This window comes from Trichosurus vulpecula, chromosome 4 (assembly GCF_011100635.1).
Source record: "Trichosurus vulpecula isolate mTriVul1 chromosome 4, mTriVul1.pri, whole genome shotgun sequence".
Classification (NCBI taxonomy): domain Eukaryota; kingdom Metazoa; phylum Chordata; class Mammalia; order Diprotodontia; family Phalangeridae; genus Trichosurus; species Trichosurus vulpecula.
In genome coordinates, this window is record NC_050576.1 from 45,967,604 (window position 1) to 45,985,203 (window position 17,600).

Below are 17,600 nucleotides of genomic sequence, written 5' to 3' on the forward strand. Positions count from 1 at the left end.
TGAGGACTAAACAAAAAATAGAATAGGAACACCGCTTCCCGAGGCCGCGGTGGGGATGAAATGACGTAACGATGGTGAGGAGCCTGGCGCGGTGAGCGCCCCTAATTGTTTGTCATTAATGCGCGCAGAAGCACTCTGCAAACCCTAAAGCCTTTTATAAACGCGGGCTGTCCCTGAACTGTGAGGTTCACTGGCAGACTGCGGTGGGGTGGGGGGTGGGGCAGCTTCTGTTCAATCGATGAACATTGATTAAGGGCTTATGAGTGCCAGGCGCCACGCTGAAGGCTAGGGATAGGAGAGTGGACAAAGGCAGGCCTGCCCTCGAGGAGCTTCCAGAGACACGTGATCACGGGGAGCTGAGAAGGGGACCCGCTGGGGGCGCTCTCCCCACATTGCTCGCCCAGGCTGGCAGTGGAGGCTGAAGGGCGGCCGGGGCGGGGCCCCCAGATTTGGGGCGTGGCCTCTGGCTTTGGGGCGGGGCCGTGTTCCTCGTGACCGTCCGGTTTGCTGCCGGCTGGCTCCTGCGCTGCGGGGGGTCTGAGGAAGACTAGGAGGATGTCCGGACGCCCCGCGCTGGGGTGCCTGGGCATGGTCTTGGCCTGCGCGCTGCTGCTGGGCCAGCCCCGCGCCGGCCTCGCCGCCCCCTCCCCCCAGCCCGCCCCCGGCCAGGTCGCCGCCCCCGGCCAGGTCGGCGCCCCCGCCCAGCCCTGCCCGTGCGAGGAGCCCGAGCTCTGCCGCCCAGTGCGCGGCCGCCGCGACTTCGAGGTCAGCGCGGGGTCACGTGCCCCGCGGGGGGAAGGGGCCTGAGGGGGGAGCGGGACGGGGCGCGGGGCTGGAATTGTGCCCAACCCCCACCCCCATGTGATAGAGGAGGAAACTGAGGCCCGGACAGGAAGGGACCCCAGAGGCCACCTAGCCCAACCCCCACCCCCATGTGACAGAGGAGGAAACTGAGGCCCGGACAGGAAGGGACCCCAGAGGCCACCTAGCCCAACCCCCACCTCCATGTGACAGAGGAAGGAACTGAGGCCCAGAGCAGGGTAGAGAACTGCAGGAGCCCTGACCCTTAAGTGGAAGGAGGAAGCCGAGGCCGAGAAAGAAGTGATTCCCATTGCCCAGGGTGACGGGTGGGTCCCAACTACCGAGACCAGTTTTCAGTGTAGAACTGAGGAAACCGAGGCCCAGGGAATAGTCAGGACCCTTAGGGGTCATGAGTGGGGCCCAGCCCTTCATTCCCTAGATTAGGGAAGGGACTTTGGAATGTACAGATGACGTCATCCCGTCCGGCCTCCTCCTCTGACGTAAGAGGAACCTGCACCCTGCGGGGGTCCATCCCCTCCCCTCTCCCCACGCTGAATTTGACCCCTGGCCTTCTGACTCCCAGCAGAGCGGATGTGGTCCCCAGCCTTTCTTCAGCCCCCGGGAAGGAGGGAGGGGATCCTGGCGGAAGGGTCAGTCTTACGGATGACATCACGGGGCTGGCTTGTGTCGCCTCCTGACCAGGCTAACGCGGTCACCCGCAGATGGAGAACCGGGTTTGGCATGGGGGGTCGGGTTCCCCGCCCCCTTCCTCCCCTCGCAGTTTGTGCTGTCCAGGGCTTTCCGCTGCCCCGTCCCACCCCCTGCCAGGAGGAGCCGTCCCAGGCCCATCCTTTCACCTCGTGGCTGGTCCCCCGGACGGGGTCACCTCTTCTCACTGGTCAGGTTGCCGATTGTAGGGTTCGGTCCCACGTGTAAACCTCAGCTCTGCAACGTCTGGGAGCTTGGGCAAGAAACTGGTCTCCTCAACCACAAAAGGAGGCATTGGACCAGGGGACCCCCAAGGACCCCTCCAGCCCCACACTCCGGGTGCCGCCGCGTGTCTTTCTCTAAAAGACACGAGGCATGTACCAGGATCTGCTACGTTCCTAGGGAGGTGGAAAGGCCAAGTCTGAAGGACGGCCTGGGGTAGAGATGGACCGTCTAAGTAATCTAATAGGACGTTACCCAACATTGATTCTGTCAATGGGCATTAAAATCACCTGTAAACAAAATTTTTATAACTTGCTTAAGAGACAGGAGTTGGTGAATGTTTAACTCTTACTGGAAACGCTGCCGTCTGGGAAGCACAGCTTTATTAAATGCTGAGCTATGTTGATCTATATCGTCAATTTCCCAGATATCAACTCCTTCTGGGGAACTTTTCCAGGACACCAAAAGGCCACTGAGCCCGAAGCACATTTCATTAGCTTAAGCAGCAGTCGCAGGCTTCCTGAAAAAGAATAATTAAAATAAATGAAATTTATGTTTATGGTAAATTACTCTTTCCTCTTATTAGGTTCTTGATTTGAAGCCTTTACTACTAGAATTAGATTAGACATTTCTCTTTTGTGTCATCCCTTCTCCTTCCAGGTTAAAATCAAAATCAAGTCATTTTGTAGTATAAATTACCAGCCTTATCATGTTCTGTTATCATGGGGGCACTTGTACTCCCACTAAGGTGCTACCCCCAAGCCCCATCGTGGCCTCAAGCTTAGACAGTCTTGAGTTTTAAAGGTTTGGTCACCAGAGTAAATACATACATACATAAATTCAATTAATTGTAGCACTTAAAAAAATTTTTGAGTTCCATAATTCTCTACCTCCCTTCCCCCCCACCCACTGAGAAGGCAAGCAATATGATATCAATTAGAGTATATACATATACATATACACACACACACACACACACACACACATATATATATATATATATTTTTTTTTTTTATTTTTTTAGAGAAGGGCCTCTGTAATCCAGGGACCAGCCTAGTTGAATATGAAAAGGCTGATCACCTGGTTGACCACAAAGCGATGAATTTTTGCAGCCCAGCCTCCTCAAAGATCTTCCACTAAGTCAGTGAAGGATTGTGGCCAGTGGAGGGAGTACGTACACCAGGGAAATCATAGATCCTAGTGGCATAAATTTAACCTCTTAAGTGCATTGCCTGCAATGGACCTTACAAAGTGGTGCACCATTATAATTTCATTAAAGTTTGAATTATGATAAGTCTGTGGCTGTTCTCCTTATTTTCAGAAGAAAAAAAGGGGGGGGGGACGACACTATGTAACTTCCTATGGTAAGCTTGATTTCAATTTCTGGAAAAATTCTAATTAAAAAGATGGTTACTAAATGTTTAGAAAAGGAAGCAATGATTACCAGGAGTCACATGACTTCATCAAGAGCAGATCATGCCAGACTAACCTTTATTCCCTTTCTTGATAAGGTTACTAAGCTAACAGAACAAGTTAGTGAAGGAGGGATGCTATAGATATAGTTTACCTAGATTTTATTCAAGAATTTGATATTAACATGTCTCATACTATTCTAATAAAATAAATGGAAGGATATGAATTAAATGATACTTCAAACTCAAAGAATAGTCATTAAAGGATCAATATGAAACATGGCAGGTCTTCGGTGTAGTGTCCCTCAGGTCTGTGTCTATTCGTGTACCATGTCAAGATTTCTATCAATGGCTTGGATAAAGATGGCAGGTTTATTGAATTTTTGGGAGACACATAGGAGGGACAGCTAACATATCAGATGACAGAATCCAAAAAGATCTTGACAAGTCAGAACTCTGGATTCAGATTGAACCCTAGAATCAGACTAAATTTAACAAGAATAGAAGTAAAGTCTTGAGTTTGTGAGTTTGATCTTTTGAACTTCTGTAAAGGATGGCGAAGACATCGTTAGATTAACTGAAAAATATCTAGGGGTTGAGTGGACTGAAGGGTCAATGTTAGTCATCCGTGGGATGTAGCAGCCAAAAAAAAAAATCAGTCACGGGCTTCACTGAGAAAGGCATAACATGTCAGGATAAGGAGGTGATAAATCTTCTGGATTCTACCTTGGTGAGATGACATTTGTAGTATTGTGTTTAGTTTTGAATGATAACTTAGTAAATGTAAATAATGTTTATTGATTGATTGATAGTTTTGTGTACCACAATTTTTAAAGGACATTGATAAACCAGATCAAACAAGAGCAACCAGGACAATAAAGGGCCTTGAGTGTATGAGGCTTGGTGGAAAGGTTTTGGAATATTTAGCCCAGGAAAGAGAAGACTCTTGGGGATTGGGAGGTGGAAGTGAAAGGTGGCATGAAGATAGTATTTGGAGGGCTGTCCGTCATTCGATTCAATAAACCCACTCTGTGCCAGGCTCTGTTGTTGTTCATCCTTTGTTCTTGGAGGACCAATGACATGTAGGTGGCACATAGATAGAGTGCTGGGGATAGGGGATAGAGTGCTGGGCCTGGAGCCACTCATCTTTGTGAGTTCAAATCTGGCCTCAAACATTTACTAGTTGTGTGACCCTGGGCAAGTCACTTAACCCTGTTTGCCTCAGTTTCCTTATCTTTAAAATGAGCTGGAGAAGGAAATAGCAAACCAAACCACATCATTATCTTTTCCAAGAAAACGCCAAATGGGGCCACAAAGAGTCAGACATGACTGAACAACAATAACATGTCTGTCATGTAGGAAAGAGATGAGAACTGTTCCTTTTTGGCCAGAGAGGGCAAAACTAGAAGCAACAGGTAGGCGTTGCAAAGAGGCTAATTTGGGCTTGATGTCAAACTTAATGATACCCATCGATTAGACTTGTCTAAAGGTGGAGTGGGCTATGGTGAGAGGTGGTGGGTTGGAGGTCTTTGAGCTGAGGTTAGAACAACTGACTATTGCATATGTCACACTGTGGGATCTTTTTAGGGATGAGTTGAAATAGGTGGCTTCCAAAATCTCCCCTCTGAATTCTATAATCTTGCCTTTTCTGTTGGTCTCGACAGGTGTTTGTGTTTGATGTTGGAGGAAAAGCCTGGAAGAATTATGACTGGTCTCAAATCACAACAGTGGCAGCTTTTGGAAAGTATGACCCTGAACTTTTGTGTTTTGCCCATTCAAAAGGATCCAGGGTAGTGCTAAAAGGTCAGTGATTTATTTTATAGGGACTTCAGGGCGGAATCCATAGATAGGCTGCAAGAATCACAAACTATTTCGACCTTTGTATAACTTAAAATTTTTTTCTCCTTTTATCTTTATAGTCCTGTCTCATTTCTTGGTTTTCTTTCTTTATTCTCACCATCTAATGTTTTCAATAATTATAAAAATTCTCCTAGGATACTGTCTGATTCATTTCCTAAATGTGAATCCTTTTAAAGGGTTGTGTAACTCATTATGTGATCCTGAGTACTGTGAGTGTACCTAATTAATATAACAACCTTTGTCTAGGCTCTTAGCCCACAGTTTCTCTGTTTTTAAATTGTGTTTGGTGTCTAGATGGGTTATTTTGTAAATTAATGAGATATAGGCTCTATTCTCTTGGTACATCATTTCTCTCCATGTGGAGAACTCTCAAAGGGGAGTAACTATTCCAGAATATTATGTGGTATCCTTAAAGGACTTTGATCTCATGAGGTTCTGGGGATTGTAAAATAGATGTCACTAAAGAATAGAACTTTTTTTGGATAAATATGCATTTCTTCCGTAGGAGATGTCCCCTTAAAGGATATCGTTGAACCTACTTTCAGAGAAGCCTGGATAGCAAAACAAGTCAAATTGGCCAAAAAACAACACATGGATGGCATTAATATAGACATAGAACAAGAAGTTGGAGAGTCATCCCCTGAATATTATGCCTTGACAGCTTTAGTTAAAGAAACGACAGAAGCCTTCCATCGGGAAATTGAGGGATCACAGGTGAACACAAATCCTGTTTTAATTTTTGAAATCCAACAGCTACTTAGTCAAGCCCAGACAGCCATCCCCCTTTTCAGGGTGACCTATAGAATCTCATCTTAAAGTCTGACAAAGGAGGAAGGTGTTTTGGTCTGTGGGCAGTGAGTAGCAAAAACAAACAAACAAAAAACCAAGAAGGCTCCAGGTGCTGGGGTAGTGTGCCTGAGAGAGAATCAGCTTTGGAGCTTGGAAGACCTAGGTTTGAATCTGGCCTCACATCCGCACTAGCTGTGTTACCTGGCTGCATTTCTCATAGATACTGACTTTATATGCTACTTTTCTCACAAGGTTGTCACACTGAGGGTTAAGGGTTTCTCTTGCTCCACAGGTAGACGCAGCATTATGCACCAAGGGGACCAGAGTCAATGGGACCCACTCTTTGCGACAGATTATTATTGTGTCAGGGTGTCTCCTCCCTCACTGCCAGCAGCACCAAGCTCAATTGTACTAACATTTAGTGAGGCCCTACTATGGGCAAGGCATGCTAGGGACCATAAAAAGCTGTGTCTTATAATCTGGTTGCGGGGAATAGAACACGTACTTTAAAATGTAACCAACAAGGCCAGGTCATAAGTCCTAAATATCAAGGAGTCCTTTCTGTGCCCAGGATATTCCAGTCTCAGATTCAAGTTGAACCTTGAACAAATGGGTTTAGGTAGTCTGAGTAGGAGCAGAGAAGTTCTGAATGGAAAGAAACAGTATTGGTGCCGTAAGAACAGCTAGCATTTGTGTAGCACTTGAAGGTTTGCTGAGAGCCTCGCAAATATTCTGTCACTATAACCCTGGGAGGTAAGGGCTATCATTAGTATCCCCATTTTACAGATGAGGAAACCGAGGCAGACAGAGTCACACAGCTAGTCTTCCTGGCTCTAAGTCCAGGGCTGTATCCACTGCGCCACCTAGACAATGTGAACAAAGCCCTAGAGGTAGAAATACATTGATATAGGGAGTACCAAGGTGCACTGTTGCCATTGGCACATTGTGGGTTTACATTTAGAGAGAATGAGGTTGAAAGGGGGAGATTGGATCAGATTATGGGGAATTCACAGTCCTGAAGGTTTTTGAATTGAATGAGGAACTTCTTAGAAAGCAGTATTTTAGGAAACTTGTTCTGTGACTATGTAGAATGTTGTGGAGCGGGAAGAGATTTTAAGCCAAGGGGCAGACAAAGATTGCAAGGGTCCTGGCATCTCCATAGAATGTCAGCTCGAGGGTAGGGACTATTTGATTTTGTCATGGCTAATAGTACTCTCTATGTCCAGGGTGCTCCAGCCTTGGCCTTAAGTTGAACCTTTAAGAAAGAATGGATCTAAGTAAACAGCTGGTTGAGGTACATAGTTGGTGCTCAATGAATGTTGAATAGAAAAAATAGTAATAAATGTTAGACTGGAAATGACCAAGGGGATGAAGGCCTGGACCAAGGGAGCAGGACTTGGATGGAACAAAGACAAGACTCCCCCAGAGTTGCCTCTGATGGTCTTATGAGGAACAGAAAGGCATTTGCAAAACACTGTACGTTGTAAATGGCTCTTCTTGTCTTGGCCAGGTCCTAGCTGGACAAGGGATATGCAGAAGTTGTGTTTCTTCCCTGCAGGTCACTTTTGATGTCGCCTGGTCTCCAAAGTGCATAGACAAGAGATGCTACAATTACAGTGGAATCGCAGAATCCTGTGACTTCCTCTTTGTGATGTCTTATGATGAGCAAAGTCAGATCTGGACAGAGTGTGTTGCAGCGGCCAATGCTCCCTATAACCAGACCCTAATGGGTAAGGACCTAGGAAAAGGTTACTCACTAACAGGTATTTCCAGTGCTCCACGTGCTAAAGGATCTTCTGGATTTTGTTTCATCTGTGTGTCCTTTCTATGTTAATGCTTTCTTGAAACAGGTAGGCCGCTTGTCATAGAAAATTTGTTATAGTTATTTTTGGCACTTGGATTTTAAAGCTCATGTAGGGGAAATGAGATTATTTTAGCTATTAAAGCTAAGACTTTTGGGACTCTTGGTATAAGGGTCGGGACTATGTCTTATTCATCTTCCTCTCCCTTACAGCAAAGTACTTTGTACATCCTGATAACCAAGGAAATACTTGTTGAATAGAAACTGAATTGGCTGAAAATATAAAGTTAGAGAAGTAATACTGTATTGGTAGCACACATAGTATTCAGCCTAGCAAACAACCGACTAATGGCCTAATTTCAAAAAGTGTCACCTACATAAAAGAACAAGGTTACATTTAGAATAAATGTTTGGAGGAGGAAGTAGTTCTGTGAATGAGTTGACTGGGCAGTAAATGGTGAAATCCTTTATTACTTTGATTTTCTAAGTTTAAAATCCATTTCAATCATCTACATAAACTTTTTTACCAAATACCTTCATTGGAGTTTGAACAAATTAGTAAAGCAAATTAGTAAATGTACAGTAGTCCATTTCTCATTTAATTTTGAAACCTGAAAAGGTGCTTGAATAAAGCTCCTTGGAGGAGGTATTCATGGATCTGAAGTCAGCAGGTGAAAAGATGAAGGGAGAGAGAACTTGCCAGGCTTAGGCAACATACTGAGCAGAAGCCTGGAGAGTGCGATGCATGTTCGGGGGCAGACAGTTGTCCTGTTTGACTGGAGGAGATGCAACTTTGTTTATCTTTCTAATGACATTATAGAAATGACAGCCCAAAGGGACCTCATTTACAGCTGAGGAAACTGAGGCCAGAGCAGAGGAAAGGACTTGGGTAAAGTTGCACAAGAAGGAAGCTGACATACATACCCAGGCCTTCTGGTGGCAATCCTAAGGTTTTCCCCTATACCAGGTGGCCTTCCATTGGAAGCCAGTGCTGGCCAAGAAGGGAGCATGGTAATTCTAACACACACACACAATTCATTGGATGGTACCTAAATTCACATTGAGATCATCATTTCTCAAAGATTTAACTTACTAGCCTTACATGATACTTGAGAATGAAGACAAACCAGAGAAGGATGTCTTACAAGTTGGTAGACAGGGTCCTTTTTTTGTGTGTGTGTGCTTTCCTGTGATTCTTCCTAGAACATGACTATTTTAGTTTATTTAAGTCAGTGTTCTGCAGTTTTTTTAAGTAGACTAGTGAAATTTAATCTCATTTTAATGAATTTTTTTCTATTCAAAGAGAAGTTTTTTTAAAAATGAGACAAGAAAGAATTGGTCATTATTATGGAGCTACATCTAAAAGGTCACTTTAGACAAATACAGTATTATTAATTTGCATATACAGTACCTCTTTTGACATCCTTAGGTTTTTAGCTGTTGGAGAACTTGCGGTTATAATGTCAAGATAGCATGGATTTTATTGTGTCTTTTCTTTTTAATTAGGATATGAAAGCTATCTCAAGATGAACATTGACCCTAAGAAACTTGTAATGGGTGTTCCCTGGTATGGCTATGATTATCGTTGCCTGAATTTATCTGAGGTAAGACCACTTCATTTCATATCAATTCCAGGTCATTCTCCTTTCTATTCATACTGCCTCCCTTTTCTGTGTGCTTTCTTTCACAGAAAGTAAATAAAATGCAATGACTTTTCCACATAAGGTTTTAAACTGTGTAGCTTGAGTTTCTAGAGGACAGATAATGGCACCATAGATTTTTAAATCAACTACACAAGGAGAAGGTTGGAGGAGGCGTGTTTAGACAGCTGGTCGGACAACGAGCTGGGGGTTTTGGTGGACTGCAAGGGCAGTGGGAGTCAACAGTGTGATATGGCAGCCAAATAAAACTGATTGATCGTGTATTACGTTAAGGGAGGCAGAGATACCAGGAATAAGAAGATGATGGTCCCATTTTACCCGGCCATGTTCAGACCACATCTGAGATAGTTTGTTCAGTTCTGGATGTTAGGAAGTTTAGGAAAGATGGCTAAGCTGGAGGGCATCCAACACGGAGGACAACTAAGATCAGCTAGTCAATAACTAAACATTTATTAAGCACCTACTGTGTGCTAGACACTGTGCTAAGCACTGAAGAGTAAAAAATGGCAAAAGAGCTATAAGTTCCCTTGATGTGAGGACTGATTGAAGGATCTGGAGGTGTCTGACCTAGAGAAGACTCAGAGGGGACATGTGAATTGTTTTCAGTTCGCTAAAGAGCTATCACGGGGAACAGAGAGTATACTGGTTCTGCTTGGTCCCCAAGTTGGGATCTATGAACAGAAATGGGTGAAAGCTGCAAAGAGACACGGGCCCTTGGAATCTACTTATTTTCGTTTTAGGGGAAAATAAAGCTTAAATTCACAATTGCATCTACCCCTAGCCTCAATGTTAATCAGATTTCCAAGCTTATCTTTCTGGGAAATTGTACTCAGTTCAGAGTGATTAACACTCAAGTTCTGGCTCATCATCAGGATCATGTCTGCACCCTTCCCAAAGTGCCTTTCCGAGGGGCGCCATGTAGTGATGCTGCAGGCCGCCAGGTGACCTATAAAGCCATCATGGATCAAGTGAATAGTTCCATTTCTGGAAGCCTCTGGAATACCCAACAGCAGGCCCCCTATTATAACTACAAGGTAAGACATTTTAAGTTGATAAAAATTATAGTGTTTATTTGTGTAAGAATTTACTAGATATTTACATCAGTTATTTTAGTATATGAAATATGATGTCCACCTTCCTTAAAGACACTAGAATCGAACTCTGGGCTTAGTAATTCAAGCAATTTGAAATAGTAAAAAGTTGCTAAATTTTATGACATTTGTCATTTTAAATGATGATCAAAAATTTGCCGGCCTTAGCAGTAAGTCACCAGCCTTTGTTAATTGGCATGAAGGTGGCTTCTTTGGAAAGAACTGTTTCCATTAAATTCCCAAGTTGTAAGTTGTTGTTTTTTTAACCCTTTGACCCCTAACTGTGCTTTCGCTTCACAAGGTCAGATAGCTTCAGGAGTTTCATCTTGGATCCTGGTCAGAGTCAAAGGAAGGCAAAGCAAAGTTTTGGTTCTTACCTTTTAGCCATACCTTCTGCATAGTGGCTCAGTGGTAACTGTTTCTCTTTTGGCCAGGAATCCTGAGGGTCTTTCCCTACCAGTTTGATTTTTTTTTTTGAGTTTTGATTAAAGGAGCCATCCCTTGATTAACTTCTTAAACAAGCCTGTTCACTGAATGGGAATTACCTCACTCAAAGTGAGAACCTGAAAAGACCTTAGCCTGAAAGGGACAGGGTCTCCCGTTGCATCTTGGGTCATCTCCAGTCGTCCTGATGGACATCTGGCTACTGGACCCAGATGGCTCTGGAGGAGAAAGTGAGGCTGGTGACCTTGCACAGCCCTCCCTCACTCAAATCAAAGTCAACTGCAAGTCATGGCATCATTTCCCTGATGTCATGGTCCTCTTCGAGAACAAAGGACAAACATAAATATGACCTAATATATAAAATATATATTTATATGTAAATATATTTGAATAAATGTAATTTATATAAATATAAGTGTTTATAAATATATTTAAATAAATAAAATTTCTGTTATATGTAAAGCACATACATATATGGTTTTGTGATTTCTGAGGATTTTTAATCCTTAATATAAAGTAAGAAAAAATTAGAGAGAAATACTATCCGAAGTATGATGAAATGATGCTACTTTTTCTTTTAAGCATACCAGAACTCACACATCCAAGTGCATATTGTCTTCCAACTGTAGAAGGCTTTATACTTTATTTCTGTGCTACTGCAGATATCCAAAACATTTTGGGAAAACTTCTTTTAAAAATTGCTTTTGAAGAAACTTTACTAGGTACCCACCATACCCCTTCCCAAAAACAAATAAACAAGTAGTGGTCTCATTTTCCAAACAAGACCATTCTTCCTTGGTCTGCTACTTTGTCTGTCTCCTTCACTTTCACTCTTAGCAATAACCTTCCTCTGCCATACAGATTTGAATCAGCAGCCAGAGAAGCTCTGCTGGTACTGGAAGGAGCTAAGATAGCCTGGTGAGGGCTGTCCAAGTTGGGGAAGGAGCCCCAGAGCCCCAATAAGGGGAACAGGGAAAAGAAGGGAAAATACAGAGGACAGAATGATTAATAAGCTCCTCTGTGGACCATATGTAATAACTTTAGGGGTGATTGGCTATAATTTTGAATGAATGCCCATTAACAATGGTGGGGGAAATGATAGAACCACAAAATAACAGAGCCTGTGATAGTGGTGCCTTTTCTTTTTGGATTTAAGAAATGGTATTTGGTTTTTTTCTGTGACTTTATTCTGGTGTTCCATATTTCTATATTTGTGTAGGACGCTGATGGCCATTTTCACCAGGTGTGGTATGACAACCCGAAGAGCATTTCTTTAAAGGCAGCATTTGTAAGGGATCACGGCTTACGGGGCATTGGGATGTGGAATGGGAACTGTCTTGACTACTCTGGGGATGTAGTAGCCAAAGAGCAAACTGAAGATATGTGGAGGGCCTTAAAGGTAAACGGGTGAAAGGGCTAATTAAGAAATGCAGCTCAGTCATGGTTTGGAGTTACACATCTTATTTCTTGAAAAAATAAGTAATTTGTTAATGTTTTCTTTCCAAATAGTTCTATTCTGTTGTGAAGCATTTTGATATTTGGTGTACTAATAGAACTAATTGGATTGTCAGGTTAATGCTTTTAAGTTGAATTTCAAACATATATTTTGATCATTTAAGAAACACAAAAGTTGAGAGATGAGTCTATCTTTCAGTATGAAATAATCTTCTTTATTTTATAAGATGTTTTATCTGTCACTTAATAAACCGGTATTTTTCATAATTTTATTATGTTCATGTCTTTTTGTCCATGATATTAACATGCATGCTTACATATTTATAAACTATGCAAAAAGCTCTAAAACTTGTAAAGGGAAACCTAGTTTGCTTAGGACAGATTAAAAAAAATACCTATTCTCTGAAAAGCAATTCACTCTGTAATTTTATTTGTCCAACAAACCTAATATTAAAATTGATATAGAATGTCTTCTCCTTAGGGCCAATGCATTGTTAAAGGGAGGATGGGATATTGGCTCAGTGATTCTTCTCCCAAAGTAGCCCCTCGGTGCCCTGTGAGACTTGGTTTTGCTTCATCCCAACCTCTAGACAAGTGACTCTAAGATAAAAGATAGAGAGTTGGCCCAGGGAATTTAAAAAAGATAATCTTTTAAACTAGTATGGTGATATTGCCAAAGTTTTCAGCTAAATTATGCTTTTGAGACAGATATTTTCAAGAAGAATTTTATTATTATTAAATTTACTATAGGGATAACTTAGTGGATAATCTGATATTATTCTTATGCTATTCTTGATGAAACAATTCTCCTAAGATCCTTTTCTGTGCATCTATAATTTATTCATTGACGGCCTTATTGCTAAGGTGTGTGTTTTAAATTTACAATATTTTTACCCATTGGGATTTTGCTTCTAACTTTAACCTCATGACGTTAGTTTATGAACTGATGTTTCCCTTCCTAAAACACAGTAGTTTAACGTTTAGAATTTTCCTAAACCTTTAGCTCGGTTTCACTTCAGGACCCTCTGCTTTTTCATATGGTAAATTATAAAGACAGCAGCTTTATGTCAAATGTATTATTTCCATTTTGATAGCATTGGCTGTATAACTTTCTAGGGACATTACAAACCTATTCCTATGAACCCTGGACTAACATAAATCCAGTCTTTCTTAACTGTTTTTCCTGTTAATCAGAATAAAAGCAGGTAAAATTAGGCCATCCTTTCTGGCTCTAGGTCATATATACGATCTCTGCTTCCAATTTACATGGCTGCTTACAGCAGAGAACCTGGAGCATCCAGTCCAAAGGATGATGTTTCATAGTCTATTTTGAATTATTACTGATGGTTTCTATGCTTCTAAAATATGTTAATAAGGCAGCTCTTTGATACTAATCCCAGGAGTTTCCTCTGAGTGCCTCAGATGGTAAACTCAATTCCCTCAGTCTTAGATTCTTAGGCTGCTGTTTAGTTAAAATAAAATAAAGGATTATTCTTTTAATTATCAAGGTTACATTAAAAAAAATCAATGTAGCCTTTTGTACCAAGAAACGGTGGTTTGCTAAGACTAATAATGGACCTTTATTCTTAACTCCTAGATGAATTATGTTTAAACCCAGCAATTGAATAATGAAATACTTTACTGTAAAATTAAGTCCAGTCATCTTGAAATACTTAAAAATAACTAAATAATGCCCTGAACAAATTACTTGGCTTTGCTCTCTCTCTCTCTTTCTCTCTCTCCCTCTCTTTCTTTCCCTTCCTCCCTTCCTTCCTTCCTTCCTTCCTTCCTTTCTTTCTTTCTTTCTTTCACCAAAGCTACTCTCAAAGTTCATCTCCCAACTTGTGGAGGGGCTGTGATCTGTCTCAGTGGAAGGAATATCCACTCTGACAAAATCACAGATCCTCAAAGTATTGAAGAAGTATACTGTGCTTAACATTTCCTGAGTCACTCTATAAACTCAGTATGAAAAAAATAAAGGAATAGAAACACAAGGCTTATAAAGAAACATTGGCAAAAACAATGGATGGACAGTCTTCAAATAAGTCTAAACATTATGAAAAAGAAGACAGTTCTAAGTAAATACATTTGACTGGGAGCTCAAAGATGCCTTCATTTTCTTCTGTTCCAGTTCCATTTTTAATGTTCGTATGTCTGAAATTGCTTGTTTTCTCATCTGCAAAAAAGAATTGGAGACTGTAAAGGAAGGCTCCCAGATGAGATCCGGGCTGAAATGATTTTAAGTGCCTTTCAATGATTAATTAAATCTCACATTGGCATTCTGAAGGCAGTCACAATAGTCATACAGTACAGTACAGCAGCTGCCATAATTAAGCAGCAGTTCCAATGGCCTTCTGTGTTCTCATCCCCTAACTGACACCATTGTCCTCTGTCTACTGCCTTTAACTTCCAGGGGACAAAAACTAGGTGGCTGAACTGTAAAATTTTACGATGATATTCATAGCTAGTTTTTTTTTTTTTACTGTAACAATGAAAGACCAGATACCAGTTTTTTATGTTCTCTGCTCAGATTTCAAAATGAGATCTCACTAAATGACAGTCTTTTAATAATAACGAATAGCCAATATTTGGATAGGGCTTTAAGGTTGATGAACTGATTTACATAGGTTATCTCCTGCCCACTTAACATACTAGAAGGTATGGATTTGTCATTGAAACACACACTGGAATAAATGCCTATTAAGTCCTATTTGAATGCCTTATCTTGCCATAGAGGTGGCATTCCCCACTACCATGTCAGTAGATCAGAAGCTTGGGCAAGTACCACCATATTGGAAAGGGTTCACACGTGGGCTTGGTAGTGAATAACTGTCTATTGTCTGTCCTCACACTATTTAGAAACCAACTGCCAGGTTGGCGACAGGATAATCAATTTTTTGCTCACAATAAGTCCTGAAAACCATAGGGGAGTTCTGATCTGCATTGTGGAAGGAATATCCACACCTGTGAAACCAATAAAGTATTAATGTAATACAATGTTGCTTAAAACTAGATAACAATACCTTTATTGTGAAGGTGGTGCAAGGATCTTTTTAAAGAAATTTCTTGGTAAATCAATTTGGATTATGTCTCACAATTATTTAAACTTCGAGGTTTCCAAAGCACTTTGCTTACAGTCTCCCCATGAGGACGGTAGTAGAAGAATTATCCCCATTTTAAACTCATGCTCACAGTGGTTGTGACTTGTCCTTAAGTGAGGCAGTGTTGGACTTATTGGAAAATGTCCTTACTACCTGTGTGACCACATGCAAGTCACTTAAACTTTCTGTTTTTTTCATCTGTAAAATGCGGATAATCCAAGTGTTACCTAGTTCACGAGGTGATTGTGAAGCTCAAATGAAAATATTATTTTGCAAACTTTAAAGCATTACATGTGTCTGTTATTATTATTATTATTGTATTTGGTCATTCTGTGAGTAAAGATCAGCCCAGAACTGAACCCAAGCCTTTCGACCCTGGGGCCAGTGCCCTCTTCCATACCACACTGCATTTCGTAATATTGCAGTCAGCCTCCAGCCAGATATTTACCATTAAAATATTTATTTTCGCTGGGTGATCTCACTGGTCACTGTGGTTGACATACAATTGATTTGACCGTGTCAGTTAGTACTGATTATAAGGAAGGACCAATGATCAGGTACAAGGTCCTTAAAGAGAATCTAAAAAAAAAATTTTTTTTCTTCTATCGCCCATTTATATGCTGGTGTATTTATAAGTCAGGATGTCCTGTCAAAAATAGACAAATGTATACAAGTACACCCTTATGCTTGGGGGCAGCTGGACAGAGCCATGGTTAGAGCACTGAGTCTGGAATCGAGAAGACCTGAGTTCAAGTGTAGCCCCAGACACTTAGCAAGTCACTTCACCCTGTTTGCCTCAGTTTCTTCATTTGTAAAATGAGCTGGAGGAGGAAATGGCAAACCACTCCAGTGTCTTTGCCAAGAAAACCCCAAATGAGGTCACAAAGACTCAGATGTGACTGAACGACAAAACCATCCTCAGTCCCTGCACTACTAGTCCCTCTTGTTTTAATATTAAGTATTTTAATTCTTTGTAACGGGGTGAACTAAGTGACAAACTAAATATGGTATATGTGATAATTCTCTATTAGCAAGAATATTTGATTAAGCTAGAATGCCACATTCCTCATTTATAATAGATAACAGAATTTAGGATGATGTTTTAGTTACATATTAATCATATGTACTCAAAATAGGTCCAAAATCTCTACTTGGCAAAATTTCCTATTAACCTTTTTCGAGCCTAGAGCATGTTACAGACTTTAAAAGTAGTAAAACTGCATTTCTTCCAGAAAAAAAAAATTCCAAAGCTCTGAAGTTTCACTAATTAAGATGAATTTTCTGCCTCGGTCTATGCTCAACAGTGAGCATTGACTGCTGGACTTTAATCTTTTTAGCCAAGTAGGACTACTTAAATGATCTAACACCCCAAATTCAGCACCTATTTGTTTGTTGAGAAGAGTTTATCTTGCTGGATCACAAAATAATCAACCCTAAGTATCATCTTACAATACAAGGTAAATATAAAAAATGTTGTGTTTTAAGGAATAGTTTATGGTATGAATAGAAAACAAAATCACCTTAATTTCTATCATGAGTTTCATTTTGTCAGTGTCCAGTTTTCTCTTCAGTTGGTCAATTGCATGCTGTACTTCAGTGATCTGGATTATAAGGTTATTCTGTGAAGTAGACAAATACACGCATTTTTACTTATCCCAGAATCACAGAATTCAGAGCTAGGAGGAGACCTTCAGAGTCATTCAGTCTAACCTTCCTCATTTAGAAGTGAAGACAGGCTTAGAAAAAGCAAATGATTTGCCTAATATGCAGGTATGACATGTCTATAAGATTTTTATTGGGGAGAGGAGTCTGGGAAGATGGCGGAGTAGGTCAGAAAATTCCAAGCTCTCAAGACTTTCCCCCACAAAAGAGTTAAAATAGCACCTTTGGGTGAACATAGTGTGGGTGGAGACAAAGAAGAACAGGGGCACAACCAGGATCTTCCTGGGACAGTTTGAGAAGATCTGAAGAAAAATCCCAGGACCAGGTTTGGTCCTGGCAAGGAGTAAACACCTCCAGGCTAGGTTCCATTTTAACAACAAGCTGGTAAGCCCCTTAAACAACTAGTGGCAAGCCCTGGGGTTAGTTGGTCTGAGAGGCTGCCTCTGCCCCAGCCACAGGAATTTTTCACTCCAGGATAGATTGAGGGAACCTCTGCTGCCAAGGAATGTCAGACCCAGCTGTGCTGCAAAGAGCGGTGGGGGCAAGAAGGAACCAGCACAGGCCCGGTGAGTGCAAAAGCAGTGGGGCAGAAA

General features: G+C 41.5%; 2 protein-coding genes across 2 annotated transcripts in view; one reads left to right on the top strand and one right to left on the bottom strand.

Annotated features, from left to right (window-relative positions):
• The first annotated feature begins 516 nt into the window (after positions 1–516).
• On the top strand, positions 517–12,511 carry CTBS (chitobiase). Its single transcript, XM_036754777.1, has 7 exons — positions 517–765; positions 4,808–4,946; positions 5,509–5,717; positions 7,351–7,522; positions 9,100–9,197; positions 10,127–10,288; positions 12,009–12,511. Exons 1-7 carry the CDS (start codon positions 556–558, stop codon positions 12,198–12,200), a joined length of 1,182 nt encoding a protein of 393 aa, XP_036610672.1. The 5' UTR covers positions 517–555; the 3' UTR covers positions 12,201–12,511.
• Positions 12,512–14,263: 1,752 nt separating this feature from the next.
• SPATA1 (spermatogenesis associated 1) overlaps positions 14,264–17,600 on the bottom strand; it is a 77,260-nt gene continuing 73,923 nt past the window's right edge. Inside the window, exons 13-14 of the mRNA XM_036754778.1 lie at positions 16,866–16,964; positions 14,264–14,420 (exon numbers count right to left, since the gene is read on the bottom strand). Coding sequence (XP_036610673.1) covers positions 14,319–14,420; positions 16,866–16,964 — 201 coding nt within the window. The 3' untranslated portion in view covers positions 14,264–14,318. The remainder of the gene's footprint in view (positions 14,421–16,865; positions 16,965–17,600) is intronic.